The sequence below is a fragment of the Pyrenophora tritici-repentis genome, chromosome 4 (genome assembly GCF_003171515.1).
Source record: "Pyrenophora tritici-repentis strain M4 chromosome 4, whole genome shotgun sequence".
Classification (NCBI taxonomy): Eukaryota; Fungi; Ascomycota; class Dothideomycetes; order Pleosporales; family Pleosporaceae; genus Pyrenophora; species Pyrenophora tritici-repentis.
In genome coordinates this window covers 1-14,836 of record NC_089393.1, presented here as the reverse complement: position 1 = coordinate 14,836, position 14,836 = coordinate 1, and the positions used below count along the sequence as shown (strand labels likewise).

Here is a 14,836-nt window from a genome sequence, read left to right as displayed (position 1 = left end):
CCCCGCACAGGCCACCTGCCAGATGCCTTAGCGTTGTTTTGATGTTCGCGCACGAGCCACCTGTTTGGTGGCCCATGCACACCCCCACTTAGATATATTCCGCGCAGAGCTTCTTACAAGCTCTGCACTGCAATTACTTTGTAATTCAACACAGTTTCAAATACCTGACCTATGTGAGACCCTTACACGTAATTGCAGTCACCGAACACTGGCCCAACGGTGCGCCTCACGAGAAGCGCCCCGTCGAACAAGTCATGAACCCTCTGGGGCTCGTGACTCCCCTCACCCCGAGATCGTGGAACTCCTCACTGAGGAGACATCGCGCGATACTCGCCCCAGCACTACAGAACACCGAAATCCTGCCCTCGGCGTCCCTCGTTTCATGCGAGAGACGGCCGCAACCATGAACCGCTCCCGTATGGACGAGAGCCACGAGAACTCAGCCCCCGAACAGCCTTCGCGTGCGACGGCGCCCACCTCCCAGACCAAAGAAACCCTAGAGCGTCGCGCCAGCGGCCTCCCCCGAGCACACGGCAAGAACAACCTCTTCGACAGGGACGTACGCATTCCAGGACGCTACCCCTCCCTCGGCCACACCGATAGTGTACAGCAGCCACTGGACATTTCCGACGACTCTGACGACGAGCTTCCGACCACAATCACTACGCGCAAGAAGGGCGTGGCCTTCATAGACCATCGCGCCGACTTGAGCAGCCCATTGGGCATACGCTACCCATTAATGAGCGAGCAACGCCGCTACTCGCGCCAGTCTCAGGCCGAAGTCGACACTGATTATTTTTCTGAAGCGTGGCTCTCACCTGGACCCGCCGCGTCCTTAGAACCCCTAGTTGAACACGCCTACGAGCGTGCGCAATTCGAGCGACAGCCCTCTACGTCCTACGTCATTCCTCGCGAGGATAACGTGACCACCTTCGACCTCTGGGAGAACGATGCGCAAGGCAACCCCCAACGCAAAGATTCTCTCCACACTACGCCTATCGGACATACGAATAATGACCAGTCTAAGGCGTTGAACAGACTATATGATCAAATCCGCGATATGTGGAGAGACCTCGGCAACGAGCGCAAACACAGCGATCAGTTAGGCGAACAGCTTCTCGCAAGAGACAAGGTCATCGAAAACCTCCACAGCAAGGATCAAGAAACCCAAGATATCCTTGAGGGTTACAAGGGCGACGTCGCTGACACACAGGCTGTCCTTAAGAACTGCCAGGACCAACTTCAGTCTTCCGTCGCTACAGTTGCACGCCTAACCGAGGAGCTCCGCGACGCGCGCGGAAGCGCTCACGAAGACTACCAGCAGGCCCAGAACCAGGCAGAGAACCTCGCCGCCCGCAAATCGGCCTACAAGGACAAATACCGACAGGAGCACGACGCCCACCGAGCCACATTAGAGAATATGAAGAAACTCCAGGCTAAGCTAAAACAGGCTACAGCCAAGGTTTCTAGGTCAGCCAGGCGCGGCCACACAGGCCCTTCCCCCCAGACTCATCGGACTCTGAAGGCGACGATGCCAACAGTCCTCTACCAGCCCTCTCTCGCCAAGGTCAGCGCGGCACTCAGTCTACGAAAAATCGATACTCCGATGACGAAGAGTACGATCACCGTCGCCACCCCCGCCCAAAGAAACCTGAACCTGAGGCATTCTCCGGTAATGGCACCACTTCCGCCGACTATCTTAAGTGGAAGATGGACGTCACCGATTGGTTTGCTGATTATCCCTACGAGTTCGCCTCAGAAACCAAGAAGCTTAGCTACATCCGCCAGAAGACCAAGGACAAGGCTTTCGGATGCCTCCAGCATGGGTACCTCGAACCTGGAGCTGAGTTCGCGCACAGTAACGAGGCTTGGTCTATCCTTGACTCTGTCTATAAGTCGCTGAACACTAGCATCGAAGCTCAGTCCTGGTATGAGAGCTTGAATTCCACTATGAAGCCCACAGAGTCTATGGGTGAGTACATCGCCCGCTTTAACGTCGGCACCTCGGCCCTTCGTTGGCCCGACACCCTCAAGATCCAGTTCATGCGCAACCGGCTGCCTGTATGGTGGCGCGACATGACCGCCATGAAAGTCTTAGAGTCTAGCCTCACCTACCTTGACTTCTGTCAAACCCTTCGTCTCCTCGAACAGTCCAACCCACAACGAGCCACTACAACTGGCAACCGTAGAGGAAATCAGAGTTTAGAAGGTGGCGGGGGCGGCGGAGCAGGCGGCAATAAGTCCACTCCCTCTAACGGACCCCGGAACGGTGGATCCAGCTCGGGATCTGGCCCCCGTGGCCGCTCTGACATCCAGGTCAAGGTCCTCCGTCACTTAAATCGTTGTTTCAACTGTCTTAAGAAGAATCACACCTTTAAGGCTACAGGAGGTTACTGCTCTAAGGAGCCGGTCGCCTCTTTTGACTCGTACCCCGAAGTTCAGGACGCTCTTGAGAAGGCTATTGCTAACAATGGCGTACCCGTCGGAGAGCCAGCCCGCCCTAAGGTCAAGGGCGCCGCAGCTAGCGTCACCTCCACCTCTCCCCAACCTTCGGAAAATGCTTAGTCCCTGGCGACAGTCGCCCCCAGGGACCTCCCCGGCATGAGAAGCCACCCCCAGTACAACCACCAGCACATCCCCTAATTCCCCCTGCCCCTTCTGTCGAAGACAGCGAAGAAGAAGAGGAGTTACATCCTAACCGCTTTGTCGACGATTCTTTGACCCTAGCCCTTTCCCCTACCGTAGAAGTCAGCTCTGACGATGAGTCCGACCCGGATCCAACACTCCAGGCAATTGCGAACCGTGTCAAGGCTCTAAAACAACAGAGCCAGACTGGATCCCGGATCACCGTCTCGGCCATTGCTGCCGCCGCTATACGCGGTGATAAGTATCAGCCTCTAGTAGGCCAGCAATTAGTCTTTAAAGGAATCATTTCTTCTCATCGCTCCTCTCCTCAACACGTCGAAATCATGGGTGACACTGGTTGTGCTTCTCTCTTCATTGATTCTTCTCATGCCCGCGCACATAAATACGACCTTATCTCTCTCTCCCAGCCTGCTACTCTAGAACTCGCTGATGGCTCTCTAGTGGCAGGCGTTACCCATATGGCCCGGGTAACTGTCACATTTGGCACCCACACCGAAGATGTCCTAGCCTATGTCACCAAACTCTCTGGTGTCCAAATGATCCTAGGAACGCCCTGGTTCCAAACCCATGAACCCCGAGTTAACTGGAAAGACATGTCTCTAAGTTTTGACTCGGAGCACTGTCTAATTAACTGTATCCACGACCACCGACCCTGTCACACTCAGAGCAGCCGGCACCACAAGCAACCTCTCCCCCAGGTCCCTGACCCTTGCCGGAAGGTTGCTCGTCACCCCAAAGCACCCCCACCAATTGATGTAGCTTTCATCTCTAGCCGCGTAGCCGCGGCAGCCGTCTGTCACGACCAGGACATTTGTATCACCTCTTACGATGAAATCGGCCGCATCGCCGAGCTATCCGACAAGGAATGGGAGGACACTCAGCACCTACGTGCTGCAGGAGCCAAAGTGCTCCCAGAGGATTACGAGAAGTTCCGCGACAAGATGGAACGTCCGCACATGACGAGACAAGAAATCCTCAAGCGATTACCTAAGGTCCTTCATCCCTTGTACCAAGGTTTTGACCCTAAAGAAGCGGACGAGCTCCCAGAGCTCCGGGGTAACCTTGACCACAAAATCGAACTTAAGCTCGACGATACTGGCCAGCCGCCTAAGCCGTCATTCCAGCGTCTACGCCCAATGTCCCGAGATGAAGCCCGAGCGGTGAAACTCTATGTGGACGACATGATCAAGAAAGGACACGTCGAACGCAGCACTTCCGCCTGGGCCGCACCCCTTCTTGTTGTGCGCAAGCCAGGTGGAGGCATCCGCATATGCGTCGACTATCGCGGTCTGAACGCCCACACTGTCAAGAACCGAAATGCCCCACCACTAATCCGGGACATGCTTGCTAAGCTCTCAAAATCGCGATACTTCTCCAAGGTAGATGTGATCGCCGCATTCAATAAGATACGCATCAAAGAAGAACATAAACACCTCTCCGCCTTCATCACGCCCTACGGACTGTACCAATACACTGTTATGCCCTTCGGCATGTGCAATAGCCCAGGAACCTTCCAAGCATACATTAACGACGTCCTACACGAATATCTCGATGAGTTCTGCATGGCTTACTTAGACGATGTAATTATCTTTAGTGAGACTCTTGATCAACACGAGAAGCACCTAGTACAGGTAGTCTCTCGGCTCGCAGACGCCGGATTGCCTATGGACATTCTTAAATCCGACTTCATAACGACAGAGGTTAAATTCCTCGGGCTTATCATCACCGCCGACGGTATTAAAATGGACCCAGACAAAGTCAGCGCCATTCAGGACTGGAAGCTTCCGCAATCTCTAAAAGATGTACAAGCCTTTTTAGGTTTTGCTAACTTCTACCGCCGATTTATACGCGGTTTCTCGGATATCGCAAAACCTTTAACGCATCTCACTAAGGGCGACCCTAAGCTATTCAAGATGACTAAAGAAGCTGAGCGCTCCTTCCTCGCACTGAAAGTCGCCTTCTGTAGCGACGTGGTGCTCGCCCACTTTGACCCCGACCTAAAGACTATCGTAGAAACTGACGCGTCTGACTATGTGTACGCAGCAGTGCTCTCCCAGGTCCAGCCAGACGGATCAGTCCGGCCGGTCGCCTATCTCTCAAAGAAGATGTCGCCCACAGAGTGTAATTACGAGATATACGACAAGGAGCTCCTCGCTATAGTCCGCGCCTTCGAGGAATGGAGGCCAGAACTCGCAGGAGTTCCTGAGGCGGTAGAAGTGCTAACAGACCATCGCGGGCTCGAATACTTCCGCTCTAAACGCAATCTCAATCGTCGACAAGCCCGCTGGGCTGAGTTCCTAGAGGAATTCGACTTTCGCATACAATACCGCCCTGGTAAACAGGGTACTAAACCCGACAGCCTTACCCGCCGGACAGGAGACTTGCCAGACTCAGTCACGGACGACCGGGTCCAGCACCAATGCCAGACTATCCTAGGTTCCAACCGATGGGGCGGCAGCTATGCCGCTGTACGCCTCGCCGGAGTATGCCTGGGCGACAATCCTTGCGACCTAGGCTCCGTCCTTACACTGATGCAAGAGAGCGGCGAAGGCGCTTCACTGTCCACCTCTACAATGTTGGTAGGGTTAGCCCGCTTCTCCCTAAAGGGCACCCATGACCCATATGACGACATCGAAGGAGCCGACGATCGCCCCCTCGACGATGTCCTCTTAGAACTCTGCCTTAGCGACCCACGCCTACGCGATGTAAAGACAGCCCTCGCTTCTAATGACCGCCGTATCCCACATTACCTCATAGCGGAAGGCATTCGGATGGAACTAGCCGACCTAGAAGCCAGCAACGACGGCAAGCTATTTATTGGCAACGGGCGTCTTGTCGTCCCCTTCAGTGAGAAACTCCGTACGAGGATTATCGCACACATCCACAATAGCCTACCGGGCGGCCACGGAGGTCGCACGACGACGTACCAACAAGTAAGCCAGTGGTACTACTGGCAGGGCATGACGAACACAATTGCGCGCTTTACCAACAACTGTCTAACCTGTAAACGCTCTAAGGTTAACCGCACCGCCAAACATAGTTTGCTTCACCCGCTGCCTGTCCCTACTCAGTACTGGGATGACATATCCATCGACTTCATCACCCCACTGCCTAAGTCAACCTGGTGTGGTCACTCTTACCAACACATCATGGTCGTGGTTGACCGTCTATCAAAAATGAAGAAGTTCATTGCAATGGAAAACCTAGAGGTGCCTACAGTCGTTGACAAGTTTATGGAATACATCTGGAAAGAGGAAGGATACCCAAGGACTCTTGTATCAGATCGGGGCCGCCAATTCACGTCACATTTCTGGAATCGCCTGTGTGCCCAGGTGGGAACGCACCCTAAACTCTCTACCTCCCATCACCCAGAAACCGACGGTCAGACCGAGAATGCAAACGCCGATCTCAAACAATACCTAAGGGCGTACGTTAACTACCTACAGACGGATTGGGCCCAGCTATTGCCTTTAGCAGAATTTGAAGCCAATTCGGCCATTAGCACAGCTACCGGGTTATCTCCGTTCCTCGCCACAAAGGGACGCCAACCGCGATCTGGACTGGAGCCCGCTCACCTTCTGCGCCCCCTTAACAACCACCCTACTATCGCCCAACAGCAACGGAACGCTGATGCCCTCGCCCAGCGCATTGACACAACGCGCACCTTCCTGCGACAACAAATCCTATGGGCTCAAGACAAGATGAAAGAGTTCGCAGACGCGAACCGATACCCAGCACCACGGTTCGACGTGGGTGACTGGGTGATGCTGAACGCCCGCCACATTAAAACCGAAAGACCAGTTAAGTCACTAGACCACAAGAATATAGGGCCATACCAGATCACTCGGGTCATTGACAACATGGCCTACGAACTAGACCTCCCTCCTCAGCTTAAAGCTATCTTCCCAGCCTTCCACCCATGGCTCCTACAACCGTACGAGGACGACGCCTTACCCGGACAACCTCGTCCAGGCGATGCCGCTCCCCCGAAGTCCACCTTGGCAACGATGGAGTCACAGAATACGTGGTCTCCCAAGTCCTAGACTCTCGCATACGACGCAATCTCGTCGACCCTCACACAGGTGAGCGTGGATTGCTGCAATACAAGGTGGAATGGGTGGGCGACGATCAGTCAGAGCCATGGCAGCCCTACCATAACCTGCGCAGCTGTAAAGAGTCAGTCCAGGACTTTCACAGCCGCAACCCTGGCCGACCAGGACCACACGCCACATTTCATGACTACGATGACGACGGACAGCTCGCTATAGCCCTGCTCCAGCTACTAGATAGCAAGTACTCAAATAAGTTTGCGCCTCAGTCGGAACTTTGAGCGCTTTTCGGGGGGGGACGTGTGATGGTTTTGGGCCGTTGCCCCGCACAGGCCACCTGCCAGATGCCTTAGCGTTGTTTTGATGTTCGCGCACGAGCCACCTGTTTGGTGGCCCATGCACACCCCCACTTAGATATATTCCGCGCAGAGCTTCTTACAAGCTCTGCACTGCAATTACTTTGTAATTCAACACAGTTTCAAATACCTGACCTATGTGAGACCCTAACCCAGGGCGCTCAATGGTACGTTATAATATACCATTTTTTTGTTAGTGCTGAGAAGTACGCGTATGGCGGGTATATACTAGAACCAGGGGTTTATCCCATTAAACTTCAGGAGTACATCCCATTTTTAGTCTATAGTCGAAATTACTCCAAATTTAGACATATAACTCAGCATACGTAGACGCACAATCTGACGAATTTACAGCGCAGCAGACTATGTGGTTCAGGAGCTTAGGGTTTGGTGTTCTTGGTTAGGGTTACGCGTCTGGGGGTCAGGAGGTCGCGAGGCTCGGCACCCCGCCGCGCGCGCGCCGCCGGAGTAAGCACCGAGAGAGCGATCAACAGCGCGTGTATATAAGAAGCCGAGTAGAACAGGTAGGCGTCGATATTTCAACATGTCTAAACCTAGCATCGAGTGCCAGTATTTCGAGCATGTGCCTGAGCACAGCGTAGCGGCATGCAGAGAGTGCAGATATGCAGTATGGCCAGATCAGATTGAGGGCCATCTACAGAAGCAGCATAAGGTTAGTTACAAGGAGGCTGAGGCAGTTGGACAGCAGGTTCGCAGCTGGGCTGGGTTAGTCCAGTACCCTAGTGAGCTCGAGGTGCCGACTGGTGCTCCAAAGCCTGTGCGGCAATTGCCAGTGTATACAGACGGGATGTTATGCCAATTTGACTCCAGCTGCTGCTATTATGTAGCAAGAAGTAAGGAGGCTATACGAAAGCATTGGCGTAAGGACCATCAAGGATGGTCAGCAGGGAAGAAGCGAGGGCGGCCAAGTCGAACCAGGCAGAAGAGCGTGCAGGCACATATGGATAAGGGGTACCGGCTGGTCCATTGCCAGCGATTATTCAGCAGCCGGCATGGATCGCAGTACTTTGAGGTCCAGGCACCCAGCCAGGATGGAGAAGGCCCCGAAATCGTGCCCGTAGACGGGGCAGCAGCATGGGCGCGAGTGGGCGAGCAGATGGCCAAGGCGTGGGCAGACATCGAGAAGCGGGCGCAGACGACGATCCAGGAGGGCGAGCGCGACGAGGTGAACCCATGGCTGGAGCGGACGCAGTGGTTGCCGTACCTAGTGGGCATGGAGAGGCCGGATTTGTTAGCGTGCATCGAGGAGCCCGTGGCAGAGCCAGATGCCAGGCAGGAGCAGCAGGCCGAGCCGGTGGAAGCAGCGATTTGGGCAGCCATGGATGGATTGGCGCGGTTCAGCCAGGCATCCATTATTGACCGGATTGGCGTGTTTATACGGTTGGAGGCAATTCGCACAGAGATGCACCAAACCCGGTTCCAGCCGTTACAGCCGTATATGGACAAGAACGCCATTGTCAAGCACACACGACCGTGGCAGCAGATGTTAATGTTTTTTGCACGCACACAGAAAGAGCACGGGTGGAAGAGCCCCAAGTATCGGTTTACGCGCCGGCAGCGAGAGGCATGGGAGGTGTTAATCGAACAGGCAAAGCGGAGCATAGAGGGAGACGAAGAAGATGAAGCCGAGGATATGGACGAAGAGAGAGAAGAGCTGGACGAGGAGATGATGGACGACATAGACGAGGCGATAGAGGTAGCTGAGGAAGAGCCAGGTCAGAGAGAAGGCCCCGAGCCTAAGAAGTTGTCTAAGATACAGAAAGCGTGTTTGGAGTTTTGCATTGCATTACTTAACCACCGCATCACCCGTAGAGAGTATGACAGCCCGCTGGTGTGCGCGTTGGCGGTGCTGGGCGTCAAGGAGGACGGATGGAAGGGGCCGGAGCAGTACCCGCCGATATTATCGGCGGTGATCAAGATCGCTCGGTTTATGGTCGTGCAGAAGGGACTAGAAATGTCAGGGCCCGAGGAGGATAGCGGCGATGAGACAGACGACGACTTAGATGACAGCGCGTACGAGAGCGGGCCAAGCCAGCGACGGCGTCCCAAGGGGTGTTTGCAGTTAGTGCAGAAGATGATGGACCGGTTCATGGTGCGCGGCAGCCATAGCCCCATGCAGTGGATGTTGGATTTGCGGACGTATGGATTGAAGATCCATTACAACACTACAACCGCGGGCATGTAGAGTGGACGAACGGCGACGAGCAGACTCCGCAACAATCAATCGGATCGGCATGATTGATTCCTATCTAGGTTAAAGGCTGCCTAATAAAGTAACTCTTTAACCTATATAGGAATCAATCATGTCGATCGATTGATTGTTGCGGAGTCTGGCGACGAGCTGCTGTACAAAGAGCTGCATTTTAGCATGGCGCAGTTCCGCGGCATGGTACATGGGCTGGCTAGCGAGAGCCGGCGATTATTAACAGAGGAGTTAATGTTTAGCAGCAAGGCAGCGCCGGTGCCGGCAGTGCCATGGGAGAGCATACGTGATAACCCAACCGACGAGCGGCCAGGATGGAACTTTTTGAAGGATCATCGCACAAACATGCCCGTCAACGGCGAGAGGTGGTTATTTGAGCGGGTAGGCGAGAGCGCCAGCATCCGGAGTCGGTTCATGAAGCCCGGGACGCAGTCAGGGGTAGACCGACAGGCAATAGAGCGATACATGGACCGGGTGGTAGAATTTCGCGAGAAGCTGGCGGTGTTAATGCATATAACGGGTGGGCAGCCAGCGCGAGGGCCAGAGCTACTGAGCGTACGGCATAGCAACACAGTGCAAGGGGGGCATCGCAATATATTCATCGAGGACGGCATGGTGGTGTTTGTGACACGGTACCACAAGGGATACAAAGTCAGCGGCGACGTCAAGATTATCCATCGATATTTGCCGCGCGAGGTGGGCGAGCTGGTAGTGTGGTATATGTGGCTGGTGTTGCCGTTCCAGCAGCGGCTCGAGGCGTTGGTGTGGGAGAAGGAGGCAGTTTCGTCGCATATGTGGCCAGCAGACCCCAGCGGCCGCAAGTGGACGACCGATCGGCTGCGGGAGGCGTTGAAGCGCGAGAGCCGGATCGCGATGGGCCAGGAGTGGACGTTTGCCGGGTACCGGGAGATGGCGATTGGCATCAGCCGGCGGTTTTTGCGTGGATCGACAGCGTTCCAGGCAGATGAGGGCGAGGAGAATAAGGAGTGGGCTGAGGAGCAGGCAGGAGATTCGATTGCCGACGAGCAGGCGGGCCATACGTCGCACGTGGCGGGACTGGTATACGCGCGAGGGATCATGGAGCAGTCAGGGGCCGTGGCGGATAGGCGGCAGCAGTTCCGGGCATCGAGCACGGATTGGCATAGATTTTTGGGCTTCCAGGCAGGCTTGGACGACCAGAGAAGAAGCAGCAAGCGGAAGAGAGCGCCGTTTGAGAGCGAGGCAGACGAGGCAAGGGTGGATCGGTGGCAGCGGCTGAGGAAGATGGACGCGAGAGCGCAGCTGAAGCGCATGATGGGCGAGGAGGCCAAGTTCCGGGGGTGCAGGAGGCAGCGATCAAAGCCATCACAGCAGGCGAGAGTCCCGTAGTAGCGGTGATGCCGACGGGGGCAGGCAAGAGCTTGTTGTTCATGTTGCCGGCGTGGGCAGAGCAGGGCGGCACGACGGTGGTGGTAGTGCCGTTGATCGCGTTGCGTGGCGACATGGCACAGCGGTGCAAGAAGCTAGGGATATCGTGCGTAGAGTGGCAGAGTCGGCGTCCGCCAGACGCAGCAGCGGTGGTGTTAGTGACGCCCGAGTCGGCAGTTGGAGAGGAATTTGCAACGTTTTTAAACCGGCTACGAGCGACGCGGCAGCTAGATCGGATTATTATCGACGAGTGCCATATCGTGTTAAACCGGCAGTACACGTTCCGCAAGCAGATGCAGCAGCTAGGTAAGCTAGTGGCTGTAGAGACGCAGATGGTCATGTTAACAGCAACGTTGCCACCCAGCGAGGAGGACGAGTTATTCCGGCGAATGCATTTTGAGCGTGGGCAGGTAAGAATGTTTAGGGCACCAACAGCACGGAGCAACATAGCGTACCGGGTGGTAAGGGTAGAGAAGGAGAGGAAGAGACAGGAGGTAGAGGCAACGGTGTTGGCGATGGTACAGCAGAAGGTCCGAAAGTATAAGAGCGGCAAGATTGTAGTGTACGGCAACTCAGTGCCAAAGGTCAAGGGGTTAGCCGAGAAGCTCAAGTGCCATGCGTATCATCACCACGCGGTTGGCAAGGCAAGCATGTTGGAGGAGTTCATGGGCGGCAAGCAGCGGGTGATTGTGGCAACCAGCGCGTTGGGCATGGGAGTGGACGTGCCCGATATCCGGTGCATTGTCCACATGGATTGGCCGTTTAGCGTGTTGGATTACGCGCAGGAGAGCGGGCGAGCCGGGCGAGACGGGGAGCGGAGCGAGGCCATCATGATGGTGCAGGACGGCGAGCAGCGAGCGGCGGATGACAAGCAGGGGAGGCGGAGCAGCGGTTGGTGCGAGCATACGTCGAAGGCATAGACGAGGCGGCGACATGTAGACGGGTAATGTTGGACGGGTATTTAGACAGGCGCGAGGCCGAGCGAGCTCGGTGCGAGGAGGGAGAGGAGAGGTGTGACGTATGCATGAGAGCCGACGGGGAGGAGATGGAGGAGGAGGAGATGGAGGAGGAGGAGATGGAGGAGGAGATGGAGGAGGAGATGAGGAGGAGATGGAAGAGATGGAGGAGGTGGAGGAGGTGGAGGAGGTGGAGGAGATGGAGGTGGTGGAGGTGGCCGAGGGCGGCAGCAGCAACGAAGAAGAGGCGGAGACATTGGAGAGGGAGCAAGAAGAGCGCGGGCAGGCGTTTAATCAGCAGCAACGAGAGCAAGGCGGCCCGCGACAGAGATTGATACAGCAGCGGCAGCAGGAGTTCGCCGACGTCGAGTGGCTGCGTAGGCAGCTGGCGCAATGGATAAACCGGTGTGGGTTATGCGAGGCGGTAGGGCAAGGATCGAGCGCACACGACGTACGGCAATGTTGGCGACAGGAGAGCCAGCGGATCAAGGAGTCGATTAAGAGGATGGAAGAGACAATTAAGTTTGAGCGTTATTCGGGCTGTTTTTGGTGTGGAGTGCCGCAGGAGATATGCAATCGGTGGGAAAGGAATAGTTTTGGGCGATATCAGAGAGTCCAAGACGGGGATTGCCAGTATAGAGGGGTATTAATAGGCGGGTTATTAAGTATAGCATTAGGGCGGAGCAAGGTAGGAAACCGATGGACGGCGCGGTTAGAGGAGTTCGGGTTAGTAATTCAGGAGCAGGGCCGACGTTGTTTGAGTTTTTAGGAAAAAAGCGATTGTTAGAGACGGTTGAGAGCAATAACTTAGCAGGAGAGTTTTGTTGGATTACAAGATTAATAGGCGAGTAGAGGAAATATAGAGAGTTGTAACGTTGACGAGGGTAGCTCCAACAGCTCGAGTAGGTCGGATAGTGTAAGCAGCGATAAAGGCAAGAGCAGCAAGATCAGCGAGAGCGTAGGCAGGGTTAGCAGCAAGAGAGATAGCAGCAACAGTGACGATAGTAGCAGCAGTAAGAGTAGCGACGAAGGCGAGGGCAGCGAGAGCAGTGATCAAGGCGAGAGCAGCGAGAGTAGTGACGAAGGCGAGGGTAGTAAAGATATTAGAGGTAGCGAAAGCAGCGGCAACAGCGAGAGCAATGAGAGCAACGACAAAGACGAGGGCAGAGAAGGTAACGAGAGCGGCGAGAGCAGTAAGAGCGCAGGCAGCGTTGGTAGCGAGAGCAATAGCTGCAACAGTGGCGATAGTGGCGATAGCGAGGGCAGCGACGACGGCGAGGATGGCGAGGATGGCGAGGATGGCGAGGACAGCGAGGGCAACTTGATGGCAGGTAGCGAAAGCAGTAATAGCAGCTTGAGCAGGGAGGAAAAGCGAGGGTCGTGACGACGGCGAGAGTAGCTCCGATAGCGAGAGCAGCAAGAGCGAGAGCAGCAAGAGCGGCAAGAGCAACGAGAGCGAGGCAGGCGAGGCAGGCGAGAGCAACGAGATGGCAAGTAGCGAGAGCGAGGCAGGCGAGGCAGGCGAGAGCAACGAGATGGCAAGTAGCGAGAGCGTAGGGAGCGAGAGAGGCGAGAGAAATAAGAGCAGCGACATGATAGGTACCGTTGGCAGCGAGAGCATCGAGAGCCGCGCATATAGCGAGAGTAACGAGAACAGAGCGAGTAGCGAGAGCAGCGACGACGGTAAGGACAGCGAGAGCAGGAGCCGCAGCGGCGAAAGGAGTTGTAGAAGCCGTAGCAGCGGTAGGAAGTGAGAAGCAGCGAGAGTAGCGCGAGCAGTGGGGGACAGCAGGGACAGCGAGAGCAGTAGGGAAAGCAAGAGCAGGGGCAGAAGTAGTTATAGCGGCCGCAGGCGTAGTAGGAGCGGTGGGGAGTGAGGAGCAGAAGCGAGGATATCGATAGCAGCGAGAGCAGCGAGGACGCGGGGATAGTAGGGATAGCGGGATCAGCTGTGAGAGAAGCGAGGATAGCGAGAGTAGGAAAGCAGGAGCCGCAGGCGCGATAGAAGTAAGAGTAGCAAGAGCAGTAAGAGCAGGATGTGTAGCCGCGAGGATAGAGGCAATTAAGGTAATTAAGGTGATTGCGATGATTGCGAGGACAGTAAGAGCAACAAGGGCAGCGCAAGAAAGGGGCGAACGGCAAGGGAATTAACTATTAAGTTAATTGTAGCGATTGCAAGGACAGCGGGAACAGCGAGGATAGTAAGGGCAGTAAGGGTAGAAAGGACAGCGGAAGCAGCGAGGACAACGAGGACAGCGAGGATTGTAAGGACAGCGGAAGCAGCGAGGACAACGAGGACAGCGAGGATTGTAAGGACAGCGGAAGCAGCGAGGACAACGAGGACAGCGAGGATTGTAAGGACAGCGGAAGCAGCGAGGATAATGAGGACAGCGAGGATAGTAAGAACAGCGAGGATAGTAAGGACAGTAAGAGTAGCGAGGATAGCGAAAGTAGGAGAGTAGCAGTAGCAATAGCAGTAGCCGGAGGTGTATATAAGCTGTAAGAGGTAAGAGGTAGAAGTAAGGATATTATAAGCAGCAAGGATAGCAGGGGCAGAAGCGGCAACAGGTGCAGGGGTAGTAGGAGTAGTAATAAAATATTAAGAGCAGTGCAAGTTACAAGGACAAGGGACAAAGTAAGGACAGTAGAGATAGTAAGAGTATCAGGAGCAGCGAGAACAGAAGCCGTAGGATTGATAGCGAAGATATTAAGAGCAGCAAGGAAAGCGAAAGTAGCGAGGGTAGTAAGAGCAGCGACAAGAGGAGCGGTAGCGGCCGCCGAAACCGCAGTTACCGCAGGTGGAGGAGGCGTAGGAGGTAAGGGGCAGAAGAGAGCAGTAGAGACAGCGGGAACAGCGGGGAAAGCGAGAGCAGCAAGAAGGACGGGGATAGTAGAGATAGAGGAAGTGGCGAGAGCAGAAGCAGTAATAGGGAGGATTGCGGAATGCGGAGGAGTAAGAGCGGTAGGAGTAAGAGTAGCAAGAGCAGGACGTAGAAGTAAGAGCCGTAGGAGCAGGAGCAGTAAGAATAGCAGGAGTAGCAAGGGTAGGAGCTTTAAAGGCGGCAGCAACGAGGTGTTACAAGCAGCGAAAATAATAGGAGCAGGGAGAGTGGTCGCAGTAAGGATAGCGATAGAAGCGAGGTTGGCGACAGCAGGGACAGTAGTAGTAGCAAGAATAGCGAGAGTAGCGAGAGCAAT

The 14,836-nt window shown here is 55.1% G+C and overlaps 6 protein-coding genes across 6 annotated transcripts; 4 read left to right on the top strand and 2 right to left on the bottom strand.

The window, feature by feature from the left end:
- Window positions 1-403: 403 nt before the first annotated feature.
- Window positions 404-6,976, top strand: PtrM4_087720 (Myosin-tail-1 domain containing protein; the record flags this gene model as incomplete). The annotated part of the gene is made up of 4 exons (XM_066106799.1): window positions 404-1,470; window positions 1,494-2,526; window positions 2,589-6,580; window positions 6,619-6,976. The coding sequence occupies 4 exons, from the start codon at window positions 404-406 to the stop codon at window positions 6,974-6,976; spliced, it is 6,450 nt and encodes a 2,149-aa protein (XP_065962467.1).
- Window positions 6,977-7,595: 619 nt separating this feature from the next.
- On the top strand, window positions 7,596-9,257 carry PtrM4_087710 (uncharacterized protein; the record flags this gene model as incomplete). The annotated part of the gene is made up of 1 exon (XM_066106798.1): window positions 7,596-9,257. The coding sequence occupies one exon, from the start codon at window positions 7,596-7,598 to the stop codon at window positions 9,255-9,257; it is 1,662 nt and encodes a 553-aa protein (XP_065962466.1).
- A 183-nt stretch (window positions 9,258-9,440) lies between these two features.
- On the top strand, window positions 9,441-10,643 carry PtrM4_087700 (Atrophin-1 multi-domain protein; the record flags this gene model as incomplete). The annotated part of the gene is made up of 1 exon (XM_066106797.1): window positions 9,441-10,643. The coding sequence occupies one exon, from the start codon at window positions 9,441-9,443 to the stop codon at window positions 10,641-10,643; it is 1,203 nt and encodes a 400-aa protein (XP_065962465.1).
- A 113-nt stretch (window positions 10,644-10,756) lies between these two features.
- PtrM4_087690 (uncharacterized protein) lies at window positions 10,757-11,602 on the top strand (the record flags this gene model as incomplete). The annotated part of the gene is made up of 1 exon (XM_066106796.1): window positions 10,757-11,602. The coding sequence occupies one exon, from the start codon at window positions 10,757-10,759 to the stop codon at window positions 11,600-11,602; it is 846 nt and encodes a 281-aa protein (XP_065962464.1).
- Window positions 11,603-12,467: 865 nt separating this feature from the next.
- Window positions 12,468-13,232, bottom strand: PtrM4_087680 (uncharacterized protein; the record flags this gene model as incomplete). Its single annotated transcript, XM_066106795.1, has 1 exon — window positions 12,468-13,232. One exon carries the CDS (start codon window positions 13,230-13,232, stop codon window positions 12,468-12,470), a length of 765 nt encoding a protein of 254 aa, XP_065962463.1.
- Window positions 13,233-13,709: 477 nt separating this feature from the next.
- Window positions 13,710-14,689, bottom strand: PtrM4_087670 (uncharacterized protein; the record flags this gene model as incomplete). Its single annotated transcript, XM_066106794.1, has 2 exons — window positions 13,710-14,135; window positions 14,258-14,689. Coding segments are annotated over 2 exons (858 nt in total), but the record flags the coding sequence as incomplete, so codon positions are not given.
- Window positions 14,690-14,836: the final 147 nt, after the last annotated feature.